At 44.2% G+C, this 18,138-nt stretch overlaps 1 protein-coding gene and 1 long non-coding RNA gene across 5 annotated transcripts in view; one reads left to right on the top strand and one right to left on the bottom strand.

Annotated features, from left to right (window-relative positions):
* NPAS3 (neuronal PAS domain protein 3) overlaps positions 1-15,508 on the top strand; it is an 848,226-nt gene extending 832,718 nt beyond the window's left edge. For all 4 annotated transcript variants that reach the window (XM_032242688.1, XM_032242687.1, XM_032242685.1 and 1 more), the window contains 3 exons: positions 6,779-6,926; positions 10,331-10,455; positions 12,818-15,508. In XM_032242688.1, coding sequence (XP_032098579.1) covers positions 6,779-6,926; positions 10,331-10,455; positions 12,818-14,205 — 1,661 coding nt within the window. In that variant the 3' untranslated portion in view covers positions 14,206-15,508. The remainder of the gene's footprint in view (positions 1-6,778; positions 6,927-10,330; positions 10,456-12,817) is intronic.
* The window catches only part of LOC116526361, a 178,912-nt gene that overhangs the window by 63,766 nt on the left and 97,008 nt on the right, over positions 1-18,138 (bottom strand). The gene's annotated exons all lie outside the window — the stretch shown is intronic.

Raw genomic sequence — 18,138 nt, 5'->3', positions numbered from 1 at the left:
GAATGAGTGGGACTGAAACTCCCTGGCTGGTCTGAAAACAGCTTGTAAAATGCTGTGATCTCAGATGTCCCTCGTGCCAACAACTATTTTTATTCTTCTTGTCCTAGAACACTATCAGTGTTTAAAACCTTGTTCCTCAATTCAGTACATTATCATGAAGAAGAGGGGAATTTATTTTTTAAACTTAAATTGACGTGTTCTAAATCAATGAAAAGTTTTCTGCATGATTCAATATTAACAGTTAATAAAAATCTATCAATTGGCAGTGGTATAGGAAAAAAACCTCTCCTGAGGTTGTAAATCACACCGATGGCAATTCAAGCAGGGCCTGCCATTAGCGTATTGGGGGGGAAATCCATAGATGATGCATCGTCATTCACAAAACATCCACAGGTCTTCTGTCCTTAAGCTCATAACTCACATTAAGTATCAAATATCCTTCAATTTTACCAAATATTGTTCAGCATATAGATTTACAAAAAAAAAACCTAAAAACCAATTTCTGGATGCCTGCTATTTAAGACATCTAGCTCACTAATTACAAAATCTATAGAAAAGTCTGCATAGCATCAAAGCCTTGGTTGATCCTATGAGCGGTTCTAAATGAAAAACTGTCTCTTTTGCGAGTAAATAAAGCACTTAATGCAGTTTCTGGCTATAATTCTGTTTCTCCTGTGGGTTTTGAAAATGACCTTCCTGTAAGCATCAAGGACTATAACTTTTTAGATAAGGAAACTTGTTCTTGTTTTATGTCTATGTCAGGTTCATTCCCCTATAGCCCACAGTTTTCAAAAGCCGAAGAAAAAGTAATCCAGAATTAAAAAAAAAGAAAGAAAGAAAGAAAGAAAGAAAAAAAGTCCTGTTTCCAGAATGAAGTTCCCTGTCAGCCTGCCTTGGGCCTTAGGTGGAGAAGCAGAGATTAAAGAGTCAGTATTCTTTTTCATGTTTCATCTGCCAGTTTTGTGAATGTAGAAAGAGAACCAGTGGCTACAGCTAAGCACCCAACTGTGGTATTAAGTAGAAAGTGTGATTCTAGCACACCCCCCTCACTTACACACACAGATACACACTCTAGTGAATTCAGAAATAATTTTTGAGTTTCTAGCAGAAGGCACCTGCTCTCCATTCTCCGCGGCCACTGATGAAGGTACCTCCCGGAGGGGGTGAATGGCGCCACAGATGCGTCCTCCTATCGCCATGACGATAATGAAGCTCTTTGTTCGGCTGTGTGAATGTGAAGTGTGGAATCTCCGATGATCTCACCATTTCCTATTTATTCTATACTTACCTGAATGCACCATGTCTTGCAGCTTTTTAATGCATATGCAAACCACTAAAATGTCCTTTTGTGAGACACTTTGCTAAAAGACTGCTTTTGATATGTGTTCTTCATCTCCTCTTCAAACTGAATTAGACTGCTTCCTTCTTTTTACGACACAACTAACTCACTATTTAGAATCTTCGGCTTTGATTTTGTAGAACAGCCCAACAGGAAGGGACCACGTTCTCTTTTTTTCTCCATATTTCTGAAGGCAAACTTGTACTGATTTGTTTTGATTTACCACCAGAATTATGTTCCTGCCACAGACACTGGCTTCCTTTATGTCCTTTCAGTCATCAGTCTGTGTCTGCGGACAAAGTTTTCCCAAGGAAAACTGAAATCCCTCTGTTGGTAACTGTGTGCAGGGCTGTAGATGTGTGCCTCAGCAAAAAGTTCATCAGATTTGCAGGGAGAGGAATTATTCTCTCAGAGCAGTACATTTCTTATACGCCAACCACTAAGCTCAAACCAAGAGAGCAGGTGACATTTTAAAAAGATATTTAATAAAACTTAGCATCCAGTCTGGGGGTGGGTGGACAGCGGAAACGTGTATTTGATGTGAAAGGTCACATGTTCCGAAATGTAAGCACTCTACAATTTTCTTTTGATTGAACTGTATCTGCAGCTTCCTTCACAGTTAAAGGTGTGTGGTATTAATATTTTGACTTCAATAGCCAAAGACACACTGACTTATGGAATATTCTAATTGTTAGCTAAGCAAGCCTGGAAAAGTTCGACTGGGAGGATTAAAGTCTCTCCCAGTTCATCTCTATAGTATTCCTCTTGCAAGTGGAAGGTCACCTGTGTCCTCTGAAGAGCGCAGCTTAAAACTCTAAGGCACCTATAACTTGGAGGGTGGGGTGGTGCCGACAGCAGCCTCCTGGTTTTCCTTACAGCAACAACAGCCAAAAGCAACTGGTTACACCCTAGGCTTCAGAGGAGCAAGGAATGTGTTCCTGTGTGCCAGCACAGATGTTCTCAGCATGTCTGGGACCATTCGAGATTCTAAGTGAACCTATGCAAGTGTCTTTATCCTGTCTATGTCTTGAGGTCTCCTCTGTAAAATCTAAGAGACCATTTAAAAGTTTTGGGATCCTCAAACTAAAAGTAATTTCTAGAGAACAACTTTAAAGACATAATTCTAGAGATGCTTTGATGTGATCAGTGAATTTAACGAGAGACACGCAGGCTACTCAGCCCCAAAATTTTAGACAGAAAAAAGTAAACTGGGATAAACCAAAGAAAAGACACCACGTTACATCTCAGAAGTACCCGGACCATATGACAAAGATGTGATATTCCAAACAGAACCTCTCTCTTCTTCTCCTTCTGCTCCTTTCCCTTTGTAGTTTGCAGACATGGTTATGACTTCACTCCCAGGCTCATTGGTGTGATGAGCATCTATCTCTTTTCAAGGGACAATTAACTGTCTTTTTAAGGACTTGCATGTCAGGTAACTCACATGGTGGTTATTTTTGTTATTCCCCACAAAAGGAATTTTATGACATAAACTGATACAAATATTTTCTCCTTTCTCACTGCTTTCTAAATCTAAAACTTAAAAATAAAAAACAACCGCCACAGGATTAAAGAGAATCAAAAAAGTTTTTTCTGTGTTTTTCAAGTTCTCTAATTTATTACACACTAAAAATCTCTTTCAAACTGGCACCAAGGTGGCTTTTCTTCTTGAGCTGATTAGGACCACATGAGCTCAGGAAAAGCTGTCAGATCCTGCCTCTGGCACAGCTGGAATGATCCAAGTGATTTACCAACAGGACTTTTTTTTTTTTTTTTTTTTTCCAAAAAAGAAGCTTCATCCCAGAGTCACAAATTTATATTCTGGAGGCACAAGCAAAAAGTACTTCTTGTTCATTTTTTAAAGAAGCTAAATTCCATTATGATTTCTTTTTTCTTTTTTTAAGTTGGAGTCTCACTCTGTCACCCAGGCTGGAGTACAGTGGCTCAATTTCAGCTCACTGCAACCTCCGCCTCCCAGGCTCAAATGATTCTTGTGCCTCAGCCTCCCTAGTAGCTAGGATTACAGGTGCATACCACCACACCTGGCTAATTTTTGGATTTTTAGTAGAAGCAGGGTTTCGCCATGTTGGCCAGGCTAGTCTCAAACTCCTGGCCTCAAGTGATCCACCTGCCTTGGCCTCCCAAACGTTATTTCTTTTACAAGATCTCTTGCAAACCAAAAGCAACTTGGGTGATGTTTTGGTAAATATTTTGTCCTGACTCTGCACTGTATCTGTAGTTATCTAGTTTCCCGCTGGCGCCTGGGGGGTCTCATTCAGAAAACACTAATCCCTAGGAAACAGTTATGATCTAAGACCAAGGAAGAATGTCTACCCTTTAGGAATTCTGTCTGTCAGACTGGCCCAAGGTAAACCACAAGTCAGGTCAAACTTGTCTTCTTCAGCTGCCTATGGTGGGCTCCCAAACCTGCTTTGTGATATTCACCACAGAAAGTCAAGGGCGATCAAGTGGCTCCCTGACACCCCAAGGAAGCCCAAGGAGGCCTTGAGCAATTCCCTTCCCCTTCAGTCTTTTTTTTTTTCCTTTGAGACAGAGTTTTATTCTTGTTGCCTAGCCTGGAGTGTAATGGCGCAATCTCAGCTCACCATAACCTCTGCCTCCTGGGTTCAAGCGATTCTCCTGCCTCAGCCTCCTAAGGGATAACAGGCATGCAACCACCATGCCAGCTAAATTTGTATTGTTAGTAGAGACAGGGTTTCCTCACATTGGTCAGGCTGGTCTCGATCTCCTGACCTCAGGTGATCCACCTGACCTCAGGTGACCTCGGCCTCCCAAAGTGCTGGGATTACAGGTGTGAGCCACCGCACCCGGACCCCCTTCAGTCCTTTTACAGATACTGCCTCACATCAGAAGTCACCTGTCCTGCCTCTCTCACATTTAGGTCTCCTCTCTTTGCTAGCTGACCTTTGGCCTGGGTAATAAAAAAAAAAAGTTGTATTATTGTATTCATGGGCCCTAACAAATGAATGCTGGATCTATCCTCTCAGGAAACACACATCCACTTAAGCAGACCCAGAGTTATCCCACCATAACTCAAAAAGATGACACCATACAATCTCTTAGCAAAGAAGCCTTTGGGCCCCCTTCGCTACACCATGGAGGTCAAACATTTGGCTGGATATCCATTTCCAAACTGGGATTTTATTAAGAGAAAGTATTATCAGGAAGGAGGTGGGCTGATCCTTACGTTGATTCTGCAGATTCTAATTTGATTTTGTAACTCCTTTATCCCTTTGCCCCTTTCTATACTTTGTATACTGGAGATAATTCTTTTTAAAGTGTTGCCTGCTTTTGTTCAAATTCTAGTCTAGAACTCCCAGGCAGGCTGTGCTGATCTGGCCTGCCATCTCAGTGTAATCTTCATGTGATTCTAAAAAGCGTTTCTTAGTCTCTTTGCCTTTGTTCAACATACTAGAACCAGTTGGAATTATTCCTCATTTTGGATACAAAGCAGACAGATTTATACCCCCAACCACTGACTGGGGTGCTGGAAGTTTTCTCTGTGAAAATAGTGGACAGAATTATATAACCCATCGTTCCTTATTAATAGTGAACCAGGCTGAGAGGATTTGAATAAAAGCACATCTTGTTGCATGCAACAATGGTTTGACAGAAGAGCTGTATGGCGGAGTTAGTATTTTACTGCTTTCAGCTTCACCACGCGGTTTTGTAGCCTGGGAAGCCGTGCATGCAGAATGGCAGAATTTACAATTGCCTACAAAAGCAGAGAACAATGCAACCTGTGGAGCCCCGCCACCAAGAGAAGGTGACAGTCCGGGCCTGAAAGACACTCTGAACTTGTGAGCAGTTCCAGAATGAAACTTGTTATGATTTGAAACATTCATCAAAGTAAGGCTTTTTCAACTCACAGTTAAGACATAATTACCAGATTTTATAACCGCCCAGTTAGTGTGCTGCAAGAAAAAAAAAAAAGGAGAATGGAAGAAAACCTTCCAAGTTTATATGTTTATGGATATAATTGATGGACGTGTGATTTTTGAGCACTTTCAGAGCCAGTAAAATGGCTAATGATGAGAAGAGCTTCAACAGCCTTAAACACAGCTCTTTTCCAAAGTGACTTCCCTTTACACCCATCCACCCCTCTAAAAAAAAAAAATCTAAATGTACTTCATGAAACTATTGTATATGAAGCACTTATTAGCCGTAATTAAATGGACAATATGAATTTACTACATCTTTAGGACTCTGGCTTGTTCTGGTTTAGAGCAAGATGATTAATGCAAATACATATTACTTGAGATAACCATTTAGCAGCTAATTTAGCCAAATTTATTACAGCAGTTAGAGGTTTTTCATTTTAGCAGACGGAGACAAGGACATGCCAAAAATGGGCGACGTAGATGAGTGCACACTGCCCTCTAGTGGCCAGCCAGCCGGTGAGCTTTTGGGGGGCGACGAGTTGCTGCGATCCGTATCCAAGTAATAACAGCAGGTTTTCCACATTTCCGGCACCCTTTTAAACCATTCCCATCCACAGCACTTTATTTCAGGGGATGATTTACTGCACTTTCCCCTTTTACTAGCTCAGGAGTACCCAGATACAAATCAAATCAATTTCAACTTGGCGAGATTTTGGTTAAAGTATCATTTTTAACATCTGCATTTTAAAGCTTTCTTTCAGTGGATATTTAATGGCACCGTTTCACATTACTGATTGTTTTTACTTGTTCCTTCATTTGGGGCCATATTTCAGAGTCTGTGTGGAGCTGTCACTCTGTTTGGCTCCAGCCAAGTCAATTCTGTGCCTCCCTTAGGCCAGTGCTTCTCTCTGACTCCACTGGGGAATTTATTTTGTTCCAACATTCAGCAAAGTCTCACCAGAATCTCCCCCGACTGACCAATATAAATTTAGTTCATCCAAGGACTGTAAATTCTGTTAGACAAGATCAAAAGGGACAGACATATAAGGATGTGGGTTGAGATTGCTCACACTGAGGAGAAATGATCAAAAATGTGGGGTAAAGCATCTTTGAACTCATTCAAATATCCAGAATCTCAAAGAGGTCTACCTCAAAGCTATGAATACATCACATACAAATTTGCCTTTCTTACCATCTGATGTCGAACCCATTGACAATATCCACACCGCATTAGATGTTCCGTGAGCCAAAAAGATTTGTAGTCTTTTCATTCTTTTCACACCATGGCTGCCCAAAACAGAATGAAGTCCTGCTACAAATGCCAGTAACCCTGGCTCCAGAGCTGCCGCCTCACTGAATTGCTGATTTCATTTGTCCTTCTAATGGCATTCTATAGTAAGCATACAGAGGGCCACCCCTGACTTGGTGCAGGTCCTCCCATTTTTAGGCTTGAGGTTTTGTAGAGATTTAAAAAATAAAAAGTTATTTGATCCCAGTCTTAATACAATGCCTCTGTTTGGTTTTGTTTTCTCCCCAGTGCTGAATAAGGGTCAGTGTGTGACAAAGTACTATCGTTGGATGCAGAAGAATGGAGGATATATTTGGATACAGTCCAGTGCCACCATAGCTATTAACGCCAAGAATGCAAATGAAAAGAATATCATCTGGGTGAATTACCTTCTTAGGTATATTTTTACTTCTTTTCTATTTCTGTCCCGGCTGTAGAATATGCAGCCCTATGGTTAATGGCTGACATGTCGTATTACCTTTTGACAGTACCTAGGGTGAAATTTCATGGCAATTCTGCTGTTGTTTCTACAAGATTCAAATAAATGTGAGAAGATTGAACTATGTTGGAAGGGACTTGCAAGATTTTCAGTAATTCTTGGTCTGTCAGCATTTGGGCATCTCTGCAGAAGTTGCTTTGGTTTTCCCAAATGCTTAGGCCAGAAGGACATAAACCTTGGCCTACAGCTGAAGCATTCAAAAAGTATCTCCTCATCCCCCCCAACACCCCCCACCCCACGCCCCTCTGCCACACACACACTCACACACTGCAGTCCTTGTGAAAATTAAGTAAAAGCGAATGGGAGAAAAATGGCACAGAACATCCTATTCCTCTTATATTTCATCCCTTTAATGCCCTTAGCATATTACATAGGGTTTGGCTTCCCGGGCATTAAAGTTTTGGTAAACAAAGTGAGTTGCTTTGCCAGGATCAAGACAATAGTGGTATAAAACTGAAGACAATCTTTTTCTGGCCCACTGTGTTGTGATCTTGGGCAGGTTTTACTGCTCTTAAAATGTGTCCTTAATGTTATATCTACAAGTGAGCCCAAGCTTTCTAAATTCTGGTGTGAGACACCACTTCTCTCTCCTTCCCAATCTACTCCGCCTTTGGATTCAAACCAGCAGAAAAGCAACCAAGACCCACAGACTAGGCCATCTGAGTTTGGGGGCAGGCTTTCTAGAAGGTCCTCCACACATCCTGGCATGAAGCTATCACAGCACTTGGCCTGGCTCCTACCCACCCTCATCATTCTGGTCTTTGGTTTCTCCTGGGCTAAAGCCACCAAGCAGAGCTACACATGGTCTGAGCAGGAAAATTTCCAATAGGTCTTATGAATGGAAGTTGGTGCCCTTTGGCAGATGATTTAGACAGGGAGTACCCACTTTTCTTTGAGACAGCCAAATGGAGCTGAGAAGCTAACAACCATGGCTCATCAGCACACTGGCCCTTCCGAGTGTGTTCAAATACTTTGGTGGTGACTTGAAGGCATGAATGTGCTTGCTACCAACAGCATATCAATCAGACACTAATGATTATTGCTCTAGAGAGGGCCTTAATGTGCACCACTTAAAAGAGTCTTCATTTATCTACTTGCTATTTCCTTTTTTGACCTCTTCTGCTCTACATTAATTCTCTCTAAAGGTAAAAGTGTGTGTATTGAATGCGGCTTTCTCCAAGGCCTGTTTTCTATGCAAAGTCTCCCCCATGTTTGTGATGTGTTCAAGATGAGTTCTGATATCAAGGAATACTTGTACAGAGTTTTATGAAATAATTACTATATGCAATGCAGGTGGCTATAAAAACTCATCTGCCAGGCAGAAAACAGAATAAGGTCTTGTGGCACTGATATTATTTTGCTAGGCAAAATGATACTGTGACAAGGAGACCCATCGCCATTAAGAATTAAATGCTAATAACAGGCACCCTGGGGCTAGCAGTGTCTGTTTCCCATGTTTATGAAACATAGGTACTGAAGTCATCTGTGGTTTTAGTCCCATTCCATGAGATTTCTTCCTATCTGGATCTTTCCTACTGCCTCATCTGCCTCATGACTTCCTCCTCTGCCCACAAATGCAAAGAGTAAGAAAACTTAAGTAGTCAATCTCCAAATACCATTGGTCTAGCCTAGGATCAGATGGTACACACTCATGAGCTTTGGTGATTCTAGTCCATCAAATCCATATGGATAGGAAGGAAGTTGAGGTATCAAAGACCAGTCTTCAACCTCAAAAGCTTCAGTCTCAGGCACAGAAGACCTGTTTCAGCTGACCTAAACACCCTCCCTGAAGTCAGTGATAAGGGACTGTAAGTTGAAGGGCAAGTGATCTGTGAGCCCCCAAAGACTAATGTAGATGGGCTTTAGCAGGGGAAACGCCACCAAGATAGCCGTTCACTGGTATCACTTCCATAGGCTAGAGATCTAGGAAGAAAATGATGTGGCCCTGGCAAAACAGCAACTGCAGAAGTTTGGTTTTCTCTCCCACATTGTCTTTCGTTCTTCCCTGAGTAATACTTTCATGTCACTTCCTCCTTCCCAGACCCTTGCACCTGGGCCCCAATCCAGGTTTGTCCTGCCCTGTTCTGAAATCACCACTCGTCCAGTCTTCTGCCCATTCCGTCATAACACTTAACTATAGACTCAGAGTATTTGGAGCCGGCCTGGCGCGCGGGCCAAGTCCACCTTCCCACCATTAGTCTCATCTGATTATGCAGGGAAAGCTTTGCCGCTGAAGCTAATTCACACTAACGAGTAAATGCCTGATAGTCCATTTTAGTGAATTACCCCTCCCAGGAACATTTGCACTTTTAGAGTAGTTACTGAAATGGTGACTCTTTACTATAGGAGTTTTGCTAGAGATTAGCAAATGAGTCAGTGATCATCAATTTTAAGTCTCTGCTTGGTTAGCCATCACAGAAAAATAGAAGAGGCATTTCCCATTTTGAAGCAGGAGGATTTCCTTGTGCCTTCAGATTACAGGAGCCTGCTCTCCTCATACATCCGTGGCCTTAGAGTGGCATTTCCAGAAGACAGGTCAAACTGGCTTAACATGCTCTCTCTTCCAGAAAAGCCTTGTTTCCAAATTAAAAATAGAATGAAAATTAAGCACATTTGTGCAAGTGAGGTTAGATCCTTCTGTTAGGGCCTCTTTCACACTGGGACTCTCCCCACTGCAATCAGATTTCCAGCTAACAAGCCACAGGTGTACACCACATGAGCAGATGAAAATGTGATTGTAATGGGTGTGTTAACAGTTCGGTAGCCATAATCCATGCAGCCCTCGGTGCACCTGTGCATCTGTCAGATCAAGGGCTCTGCTGCCCCACCAATAGTGTGGGAGCCATCTGAGCAGCTGAGAAGCTACATCAAGGGGCCAAGACAAGAGTACTGAGGCCATGGACTCATTAGGACCCCAAGAGAAGACAGGACACACCAGGAGGCATGGGAATGAATTGTTGAGGGTACTTCTCATCCTCCCTTCCCCCAGGTGTTACCCTGGGAGGACTGTCAAGCAGCACAGTTCCCTGACCCCCAGTGGCACCTGATTATTTAAAAGCTTCTACGTGGCTTTCATGTAGCGTTTGGATGTTTGATCATTGCAGCAGGGTGCACCTGTACCCTGGCACGTGCAAGCCAAGCTTCCGTAAAATCCCATGAAGAGCCGAGAAATGATTTCATGTTTAGTATTTGAAACTTTCTAAACTCCAGACGACTGGGACAAAGAAGTTGGGGAGAAGATGGTCCAAACAAACCATGCAGAATGGGTGTCTGCACTCCTGACTAATGCCTCCCTCCCACAGCAATCCTGAGTACAAGGACACACCCATGGACATCGCACAGCTCCCCCATCTGCCGGAGAAAACTTCTGAATCCTCGGAGACATCCGACTCTGAGTCAGACTCTAAAGACACCTCAGGTATTACAGGTATTATTCCTTCTTCATGTTCTGCAGTGATGGCTTCTCCACCACACACGGGGGTGGGCCATGGCCAGAGGGCCATCATCAGAGGCAAAGCAATTGGCCACATTTCAGAGAGACATATGTCACATCAAGTTATTACTGAGTCTCCTCCTCTCTCTCCACACACACACGCATGTAATTGTACACCACTACATACCTGTATGTACTATACATGTATATACATATAGGTATGTGGTGCTGTATAAATACATGTGTGTGTATATATATGTAGTTGTGTGTATATATCTACACGCAGAAGAAAGGGAGAGTGCTTTTGAGATCTGAGAGATCTCTTTTTAAAAATATACAGAAAGGCTGGGCACAGTGGTTCACACCTATAATCCCAGTACTTCGGGAGGCAGAGGTGGGTGGATCACAAGGTCAGGAGATTAAGACCATCCTGGCCAACATGGTGAAACCCTGTCTCTACTAAAAATACAAAAATTAGCTGGGCGTGGTGGTGGGTGCCTGTAGTCCCAGCTACTTGGGAGGCTGAGGCAGGAGAATCACTTGAACTCAGGAGGTGGAGGTTGCAGTGAGCCGAGATGGCGCCACTGCACTCCAGCCTGGCGACAGAACAAAATTCTGCCTCAAAAAAAAAAAAAAAAAAAAAAGAGAGAGAAAGAGATTGGTTGCTGTTAGCAATCACTTAATGTCAGTCCACTGGCCACACAGAGGAAGCCCTGCTCTAACCTCATAGCTAGCTCTTGGCCTCTACTGGAGTCAGGTCCTAGGGCCAGCTCCAAGACAGTCTGTGACTTTGAGCCCCAAATATTCACATTCTCACCGGGCTGGGACTGAGCCTCTAAAGTAGAATACTTAATGGACTCGATCAATGCCTCTTTCAGGGTGCTGGACTGTTACTTATTTCCTGAATCTGTGCAGAACTAATCCATGCATTTTCATTTCTTTTGGGGAAGCAGACTTCCTGAGTAGTTCTTTGGGACACAGGAAAGTTAATGTAAAAATTTGCTTTTTCTCCCATCCCCAGCTCTCTTCCAGAGACACACGTAAGGCCAGGGAGCACCAAATTTGTAGGATTTTACAGCTGCAAGTAAACCCTAAACCTCTTCTAACCCTACCTCTTCTGCTACAGAAGGGGAGGCAAAGACCACAGCTTCTAGTCTAGGCTGCCAGCCAGGCTTCCTCCGTAAATCTTCGGAGGCTGTGTTACTGGGAAAATCTATTCTCCCTAAAATGTGGGAGCTAGGTTTCCCTGGTATCATGAGGGTACCTGCGCTCCAGCATCATAAGCATGTGTCCCTTCCTTCCTCCAGACCCAGCTGCAGGGAGGCAGAAGGAGGGCCAAGTACTCAAGGCAGATCTTCATTGTTTTCCTATCCCTAAATTGCATTAATTCGAACGTTCTTGACAAAGACATAAAAAGTTACAGAATTGGTAGTCTCTGCCCCTTTTTAATGTAGTATGTAGTTGTGAACAAAACAAAAATTTCTAGCCCCAGTGAGCTTATATACTAGTAGGAGAAGAGACAAGTAAATAAAAATAAGACACCCAGTGAGGTGGCGTGGTGGCTCACGCCTGTAATCCCAGCATTTTGGGAGGCCAAGGTGGGCGGGTTGCTTGAACGCAGGAGTTTGAGAACAGCATGGGCAACATGGCAAAGCTCATGTCTCTACAAAAAATACGAAAATTAGCCGGGTGTGTGGTGGGCACCTGTGGTCTTAGCCACTTGGGAGGCTAAGGCTGGAGGATCACTTCAGCCAGCGAGGGCAAGGCTGCAGTGAGCAGTGACCACTCTGCTGCACTCCAGCCTGGGGGACAGAGGGAGACCCTGCCAATAATAATAATAAATAATAAAAATATAATAGAAAGAGGGAGAGTGGCTCTCAGTAATGAACAAATATTCACCAAGGGAAAGTGCAGACTCTAGAAAGTCACCTTTCGTGCCACCATTTTTCTGTGTCGCGCCTTATTCCAGGTTAGTTAACCTGACTCCCTCAGTATGTTTGCAGGACTTCTCAAACTCGAATGTGCCTGAGAATCACCTGGGGGTCATATTCCAATGCAGAACCTGATTCAATCTACCTGGGTGGGAGCACAGAGTCTGCATTTGCAACAGGTGGGCAGATGACGCCAGGGCAGCGGGTCCACGGCCGGCTCTTTGAGTAGCCATCCCGCTGATCCAGGCCCTCAGCCGAGAGAAACCCGGCTTTCAGTCCTCTGACGGTGATGGCGAAGCTGGTGACGAGCACCGACGCCTGCCCTGCTCCCGCCCCAGCCCCCGCGGGTGACAGGCCGCCTCGCCCCGCTAACTTGGTGTCTTCTCTCTTCTCTCCCCGCCCCGCCGGCCGCGGGCCCCACGCAGAGGACAACGAGAACTCCAAGTCCGACGAGAAGGGGAACCAGTCCGAGAACAGCGAAGACCCGGAGCCCGACCGGAAGAAATCCGGCAACGCGTGTGACAACGACATGAACTGCAACGACGACGGCCACAGCTCCAGCAACCCGGACAGCCGCGACAGCGACGACAGCTTCGAGCACTCGGACTTCGAGAACCCCAAGGCGGGCGAGGACGGCTTCGGCGCGCTGGGCCCGATGCAGATCAAGGTGGAGCGCTACGTGGAGAGCGAGTCGGACCTGCGGCTGCAGAACTGCGAGTCGCTCACGTCCGACAGCGCCAAGGACTCGGACAGCGCGGGCGAGGCCGGCGCGCAGGCCTCCAGCAAGCACCAGAAGCGCAAGAAGAGGAGGAAACGGCAGAAGGGCGGCCGCGCCAGCCGCCGGCGCCTGTCCAGCGCGTCGAGCCCGGGCGGCCTGGACGCGGGCCTGGTGGAGCCGCCGCGGCTGCTGTCCTCCCCCAACAGTGCCTCGGTGCTCAAGATCAAGACGGAGATCTCGGAACCCATCAACTTCGACAACGACAGCAGCATCTGGAACTACCCGCCCAACCGGGAGATCTCCAGGAACGAGTCCCCCTACAGCATGACCAAGCCCCCCAGCTCCGAGCACTTCCCGTCCCCGCAGGGCGGCGGCGGCGGCGGGGGTGGCGGCGGCGGCGGCGGGGGCCTGCACGTGGCCATCCCCGACTCGGTCCTCACCCCGCCGGGAGCCGACGGCGCGGCCGCCCGCAAGACTCAGTTCGGCTCCTCGGCCACTGCGGCCCTGGCCCCCGTGGCCTCCGACCCGCTGTCGCCCCCGCTCTCGGCGTCCCCGCGGGACAAGCACCCCGGGAGCGGCGGCGGGGGCGGGGGCGGCGGCGGCGGCGGCGGCGGGGGCGGCGGCCCCAGCGCTTCCAACTCCTTGCTGTACACTGGGGACCTAGAGGCGCTGCAGAGGTTGCAGGCGGGCAACGTCGTGCTCCCGCTGGTGCACAGGGTGACCGGGACCCTGGCCGCCACCAGCACGGCAGCGCAGAGGGTCTACACCACGGGCACCATCCGCTACGCGCCCGCTGAGGTGACCCTGGCCATGCAGAGCAACCTGCTGCCCAACGCGCACGCTGTTAACTTCGTGGACGTTAACAGCCCGGGCTTCGGCCTTGACCCCAAGACGCCCATGGAGATGCTCTACCACCACGTGCACCGGCTCAACATGTCGGGACCGTTCGGCGGCGCCGTGAGCGCGGCCAGCCTGACGCAGATGCCCGCCGGCAACGTGTTCACCACGGCCGAGGGACTCTTCTCCACGCTGCCCTTCCCGGTCTACAGCAACGGCATCCACGCGGCACAGACTCTGGAGCGCAAGGAGGACTGAGGCGCCGCCCGGCCTGGGCCGGGCCAGGCCCCGCTCGGAGGAGGCATCGTCGGCGTTTTCGTTTAGACCTTTAATTCTAGCACTTTGAATTCGAGCAGGTCAGCGTCTTCTCTCGCCACGACGGTCCCCATTCCATCCCCTCTTTCTTTCACTTGACTTATTCTTTCGTGTAAAGATATGTTTATTTTTTGCCTTCAGAGGGTCAGAAGACCAGTTGCCTGCCGTTTTGTCTTCTTCTAAGATGTGTGTTGGGTTGTTTTGCTTTCCTTTGCATCTTTATTAAGATGTCTTTCATGTGTATATGCCTCTGCCATAGAATACTCAGTCTTGTGGTCAAGAGATTTCTCAAGTGACAACCATTGGGGTTTCTTCGTAAAGATCTTGATATGATCAAGATGGAAAGAGACAAGCATAAACAATGTGCCCTGTTTGACTAAGTCAAATGAAATGGGGTGGTTTTTTGTTTCTGTTCCTAATTCCTTTAAAAAATAGGGGGAATAGTATTTTAGAATTTTATGCAGAATTTAATTCTCTTTTTACGGTTACGATTTTAAGATTTTCTTACTTGCACATAAAAATAATTTGGGTTCTTAAACTTAATTTCTGGCCTGTGACTAGAATGTTTAAAAAAAAAAGTTGGACTAAATGTTAATTACTGAAACATTAACTTAATTTCTAAAACCATGGTGCTATCATTTATTAATCTGTAATGTCTTCATACAAAATGCAGCTCCTGGGCTGGGTTTTGGGGGAAAAAACAAAATGTGTTCTGTCCTGGTCTGGAGTCCGTTGCTGCAGTCTCCTTGGTTAGTTAAGACAAAGCCCTCATTAACGTTTGCTGCAGGACTTAAAATTTTTTACCTCCCAACTAACAAACATAGCCTCACATTAAATTTAATGGGTCAGTAAAGCCCTTTTTAAAGGGGCTGTTGGAAAACTCAATCAAACTGATTTGAGGAGCATTTAGGTACATACTGCCTTTGTTTAGCTTTTTGTTTTCCTTACTCAGTCTAACTGAGGCTAATTTTGCAACTTCAATAACACTTCGGAGTAAAAGAAGGAAAATATTTAACATGGTTTTGAGTTTTGTTTTGTTTTTTGGGGTTTTTTTTTTTTCATTTCTTGCTTAAAAAATGGAAGGTTGTATTGTGGGGGACTGATTTGATTTGATGGAATTTCTTTCCCTTTGGTTCTTATTTCTGAGTTGAAACCAATAAGTTTTAAAACTAAAGAATGGGTTAATAAGCTTCAAACAGATAACTGCAACTGAAAACTGCACATTAAGTAAAAAAAAAGAAAAAAAGAAAAAGAAAAAAAATCCTATTTTGTCTTTGTTGCCAGAAATCAGTGTGGTGTCAAACACTCCAAATGACTGTCAAGTATAAATTCTTCTTCCACTTCATTTTTGGCAGCTGTTTGTTAAGGCATCTAATAACAGATGTGAGAACTGTAATGTGTACAATGTGTACGTGTCCTTGGCTGTCAGTCCCATTGCAGTTTCAATGTGTGTTTCTATATGCAGTATATACTAAGCTAATGTAGTTGTTTTGTCCTTTGTCTTCTCTGTGCTCTATCTCTAGTCCGGAGTGGTACAGTCCCATTCCTGCAGTCCTAGTGAATCAGTGATTCTTGGGGGTTAGTGGGTTTTGTGTGGTGGCCTTCCTCTGTAATGTCACCCTATGCTGCTTCTACTGTCTGTGAATCTTCCGTTTTACCTTTTAAAATTCCTGCTGTTGCTTTGCTGGTGTATATTCTCTGTACCTCTCCTCTCTTTCCCTCCCTTTCCCATCTCCCCCTCTCCCTCCTCTTCATCCCTTCCCCATCCCCCAAATCTCTTTCATTCTCAGAGATAAAAAGACTCTTAACTAGCTCAAGGTTAATGGAGCCATTTTTCCCACAACGGAATTCTGGGTATGACTCTCTCTTCTGGAGTGCAACACAAAGCACTGAAGAATAATGCTCAGATATAAATAAATTGATGCCATATAGCCTCAGTTGTTAACATTCCCAGAGTCCCTTGTGCTCTACCTATAAGCAGTGGGTGCTTTTCTTTGGTTTCCTTTCAGGTTGGCTGATGGAGCAATATATAAAGCAATTACCAGTGAGACAGAAAATTTTTTCAAAGGTCAACCAACATTTTTAAGAAACAAAATGGGAGGGGATAATGGAATCTAGAATTGTCATATATATTTGTTTACTAGTGCAATGCTAATATAGTAACTCGGCTGTCCTTTGAATGTCACTGTGTTGAGTAGATTCCTCTAGGACCTTTGATTACATGAGTTGGGCCCAAACCACGGTGGGATAAGAACAAAAAGAAGTTAAATGCCACAGATTTTAAAAGTGAGCTTACTTGAAGGATTGAAGTAGGTTTAGAAGGTGAAGAAGGCCGATGGAGAAATTTACAGATTAATTTTGGAAGCTCTACTCTAGCTATCGAACAATCAAAGGAATGCACCTATCAGCTACAAAGAACAGCTAGACAGCTGTTTTTTTTTCTTTTATAAATGTTTCTGTGTTGTGTCAAAATGATTTCTGGTGATTTAAACTAACAGATAATCACAGCTGCTGTCTAAATCCATAGTGTTTAAAATTACAAAATGAAAAAAAAAACACTTCATTACCTGTGAAGACTGTGTCTGTGTTTTTAACTATTTCTTGTACAAACATATGAAAACTTTTATGAGGAGACTGGTGCCAAGTAGCTGAATAATGGGGAAAGGGATATTCTGTTCGTAAAAATCTTAGCAGTGTTACCAACTCTACGATATATATATAAAAAAATTATTAAAACGTTACAAAGCGACAGCTATGGTACATTTGTTTTGTGTGAAGCTAACCGGACCTAACTTCCTGAGTGCCTGGCTTATTTTGAAACATTTTTTTTTCATTGACCATTGATAATGCTGCAAATCAGAAATGTACATACTTCATTTACAACAGGGTTCTTTTTATACTTTTGTAGATTCTCATACATGTCACATACATGGTTGTCTTTATGTAACTTAATTTTTTTCATCCGCAGGTGCCATTTTCATAATAAACTTCTCTTGGATTTGTTACTATCTGGCATCATTTCTTTTACATGTAATCATCCTGACTAATGAATGCTGGTAGTATTTGTTTAAGCAGGTACCTTGGTCATTATTCTTTATTTAAAAAAAAAAAAAAGTGAAAAAAATGCATTCATATTTTTGCTAGTTTTGGAAAAAATATATAGCTTATGTACTGATGAGGCTGACAAGGCACGGAATAAGATGCTAATCCAAATACTACACCAAACTGCAACCATCCTAAATTTCCAGCTACCCCAATTCATTGTCATACTGAGCATTATTATGCACGTTATCAAAGCTGAACAACGAGCCTGCAACATTAACCACTATGGGAAGTGTGCATTTTTTCTTGATTAATGCACAGTGAGGGATGGCAGTTTTCATACATTAATCATTTAAAATGCACTCGATATTTTCATTTATTACAATCTATAACGTATAACCAACTGTTCCATTGCTTATATCTTGTTTTTATACTAAATATGTATTTTCTTTCTCCAGACAAGCTGATTAAGTCATGTTCATGCTGTATTATGGTTAGGGTAGCATGTGGCCTGTTAGGTTTGAAGGCAGGTCAATTGCTTGCTTACTCTTAAAAAAATATGTCAGCCATTATCCCAAAGTTAAGGATAAGGGAGGTCAACTGTTAAGTCTGTGATCTCCAAAAACTGAACTATGAATGGGCTGAACTGGGGGAGTTGGGAGGGGAGGCAACCACTTTTGTCTAGAAGCTACCAACAACAATAAATATCTTTTCCCTAGTTAAGGTCTTCAGTGACATTAGCCAATGTGGGGGTTGTTTATTTATTAATGGAAGAATGCTTCAGACTGGCGAACGTAGAAGTGTGGTTCGGGTGTAGAGCACTGGGTTTCTCTA

This window comes from Sapajus apella, unplaced genomic scaffold, assembly GCF_009761245.1.
Source record: "Sapajus apella isolate SASKATOON/1434 unplaced genomic scaffold, GSC_monkey_1.0 scaffold50, whole genome shotgun sequence".
NCBI lineage: Eukaryota > Metazoa > Chordata > Mammalia > Primates > Cebidae > Sapajus > Sapajus apella.
This window is presented reverse-complemented; position numbering and strand designations above follow the sequence as displayed.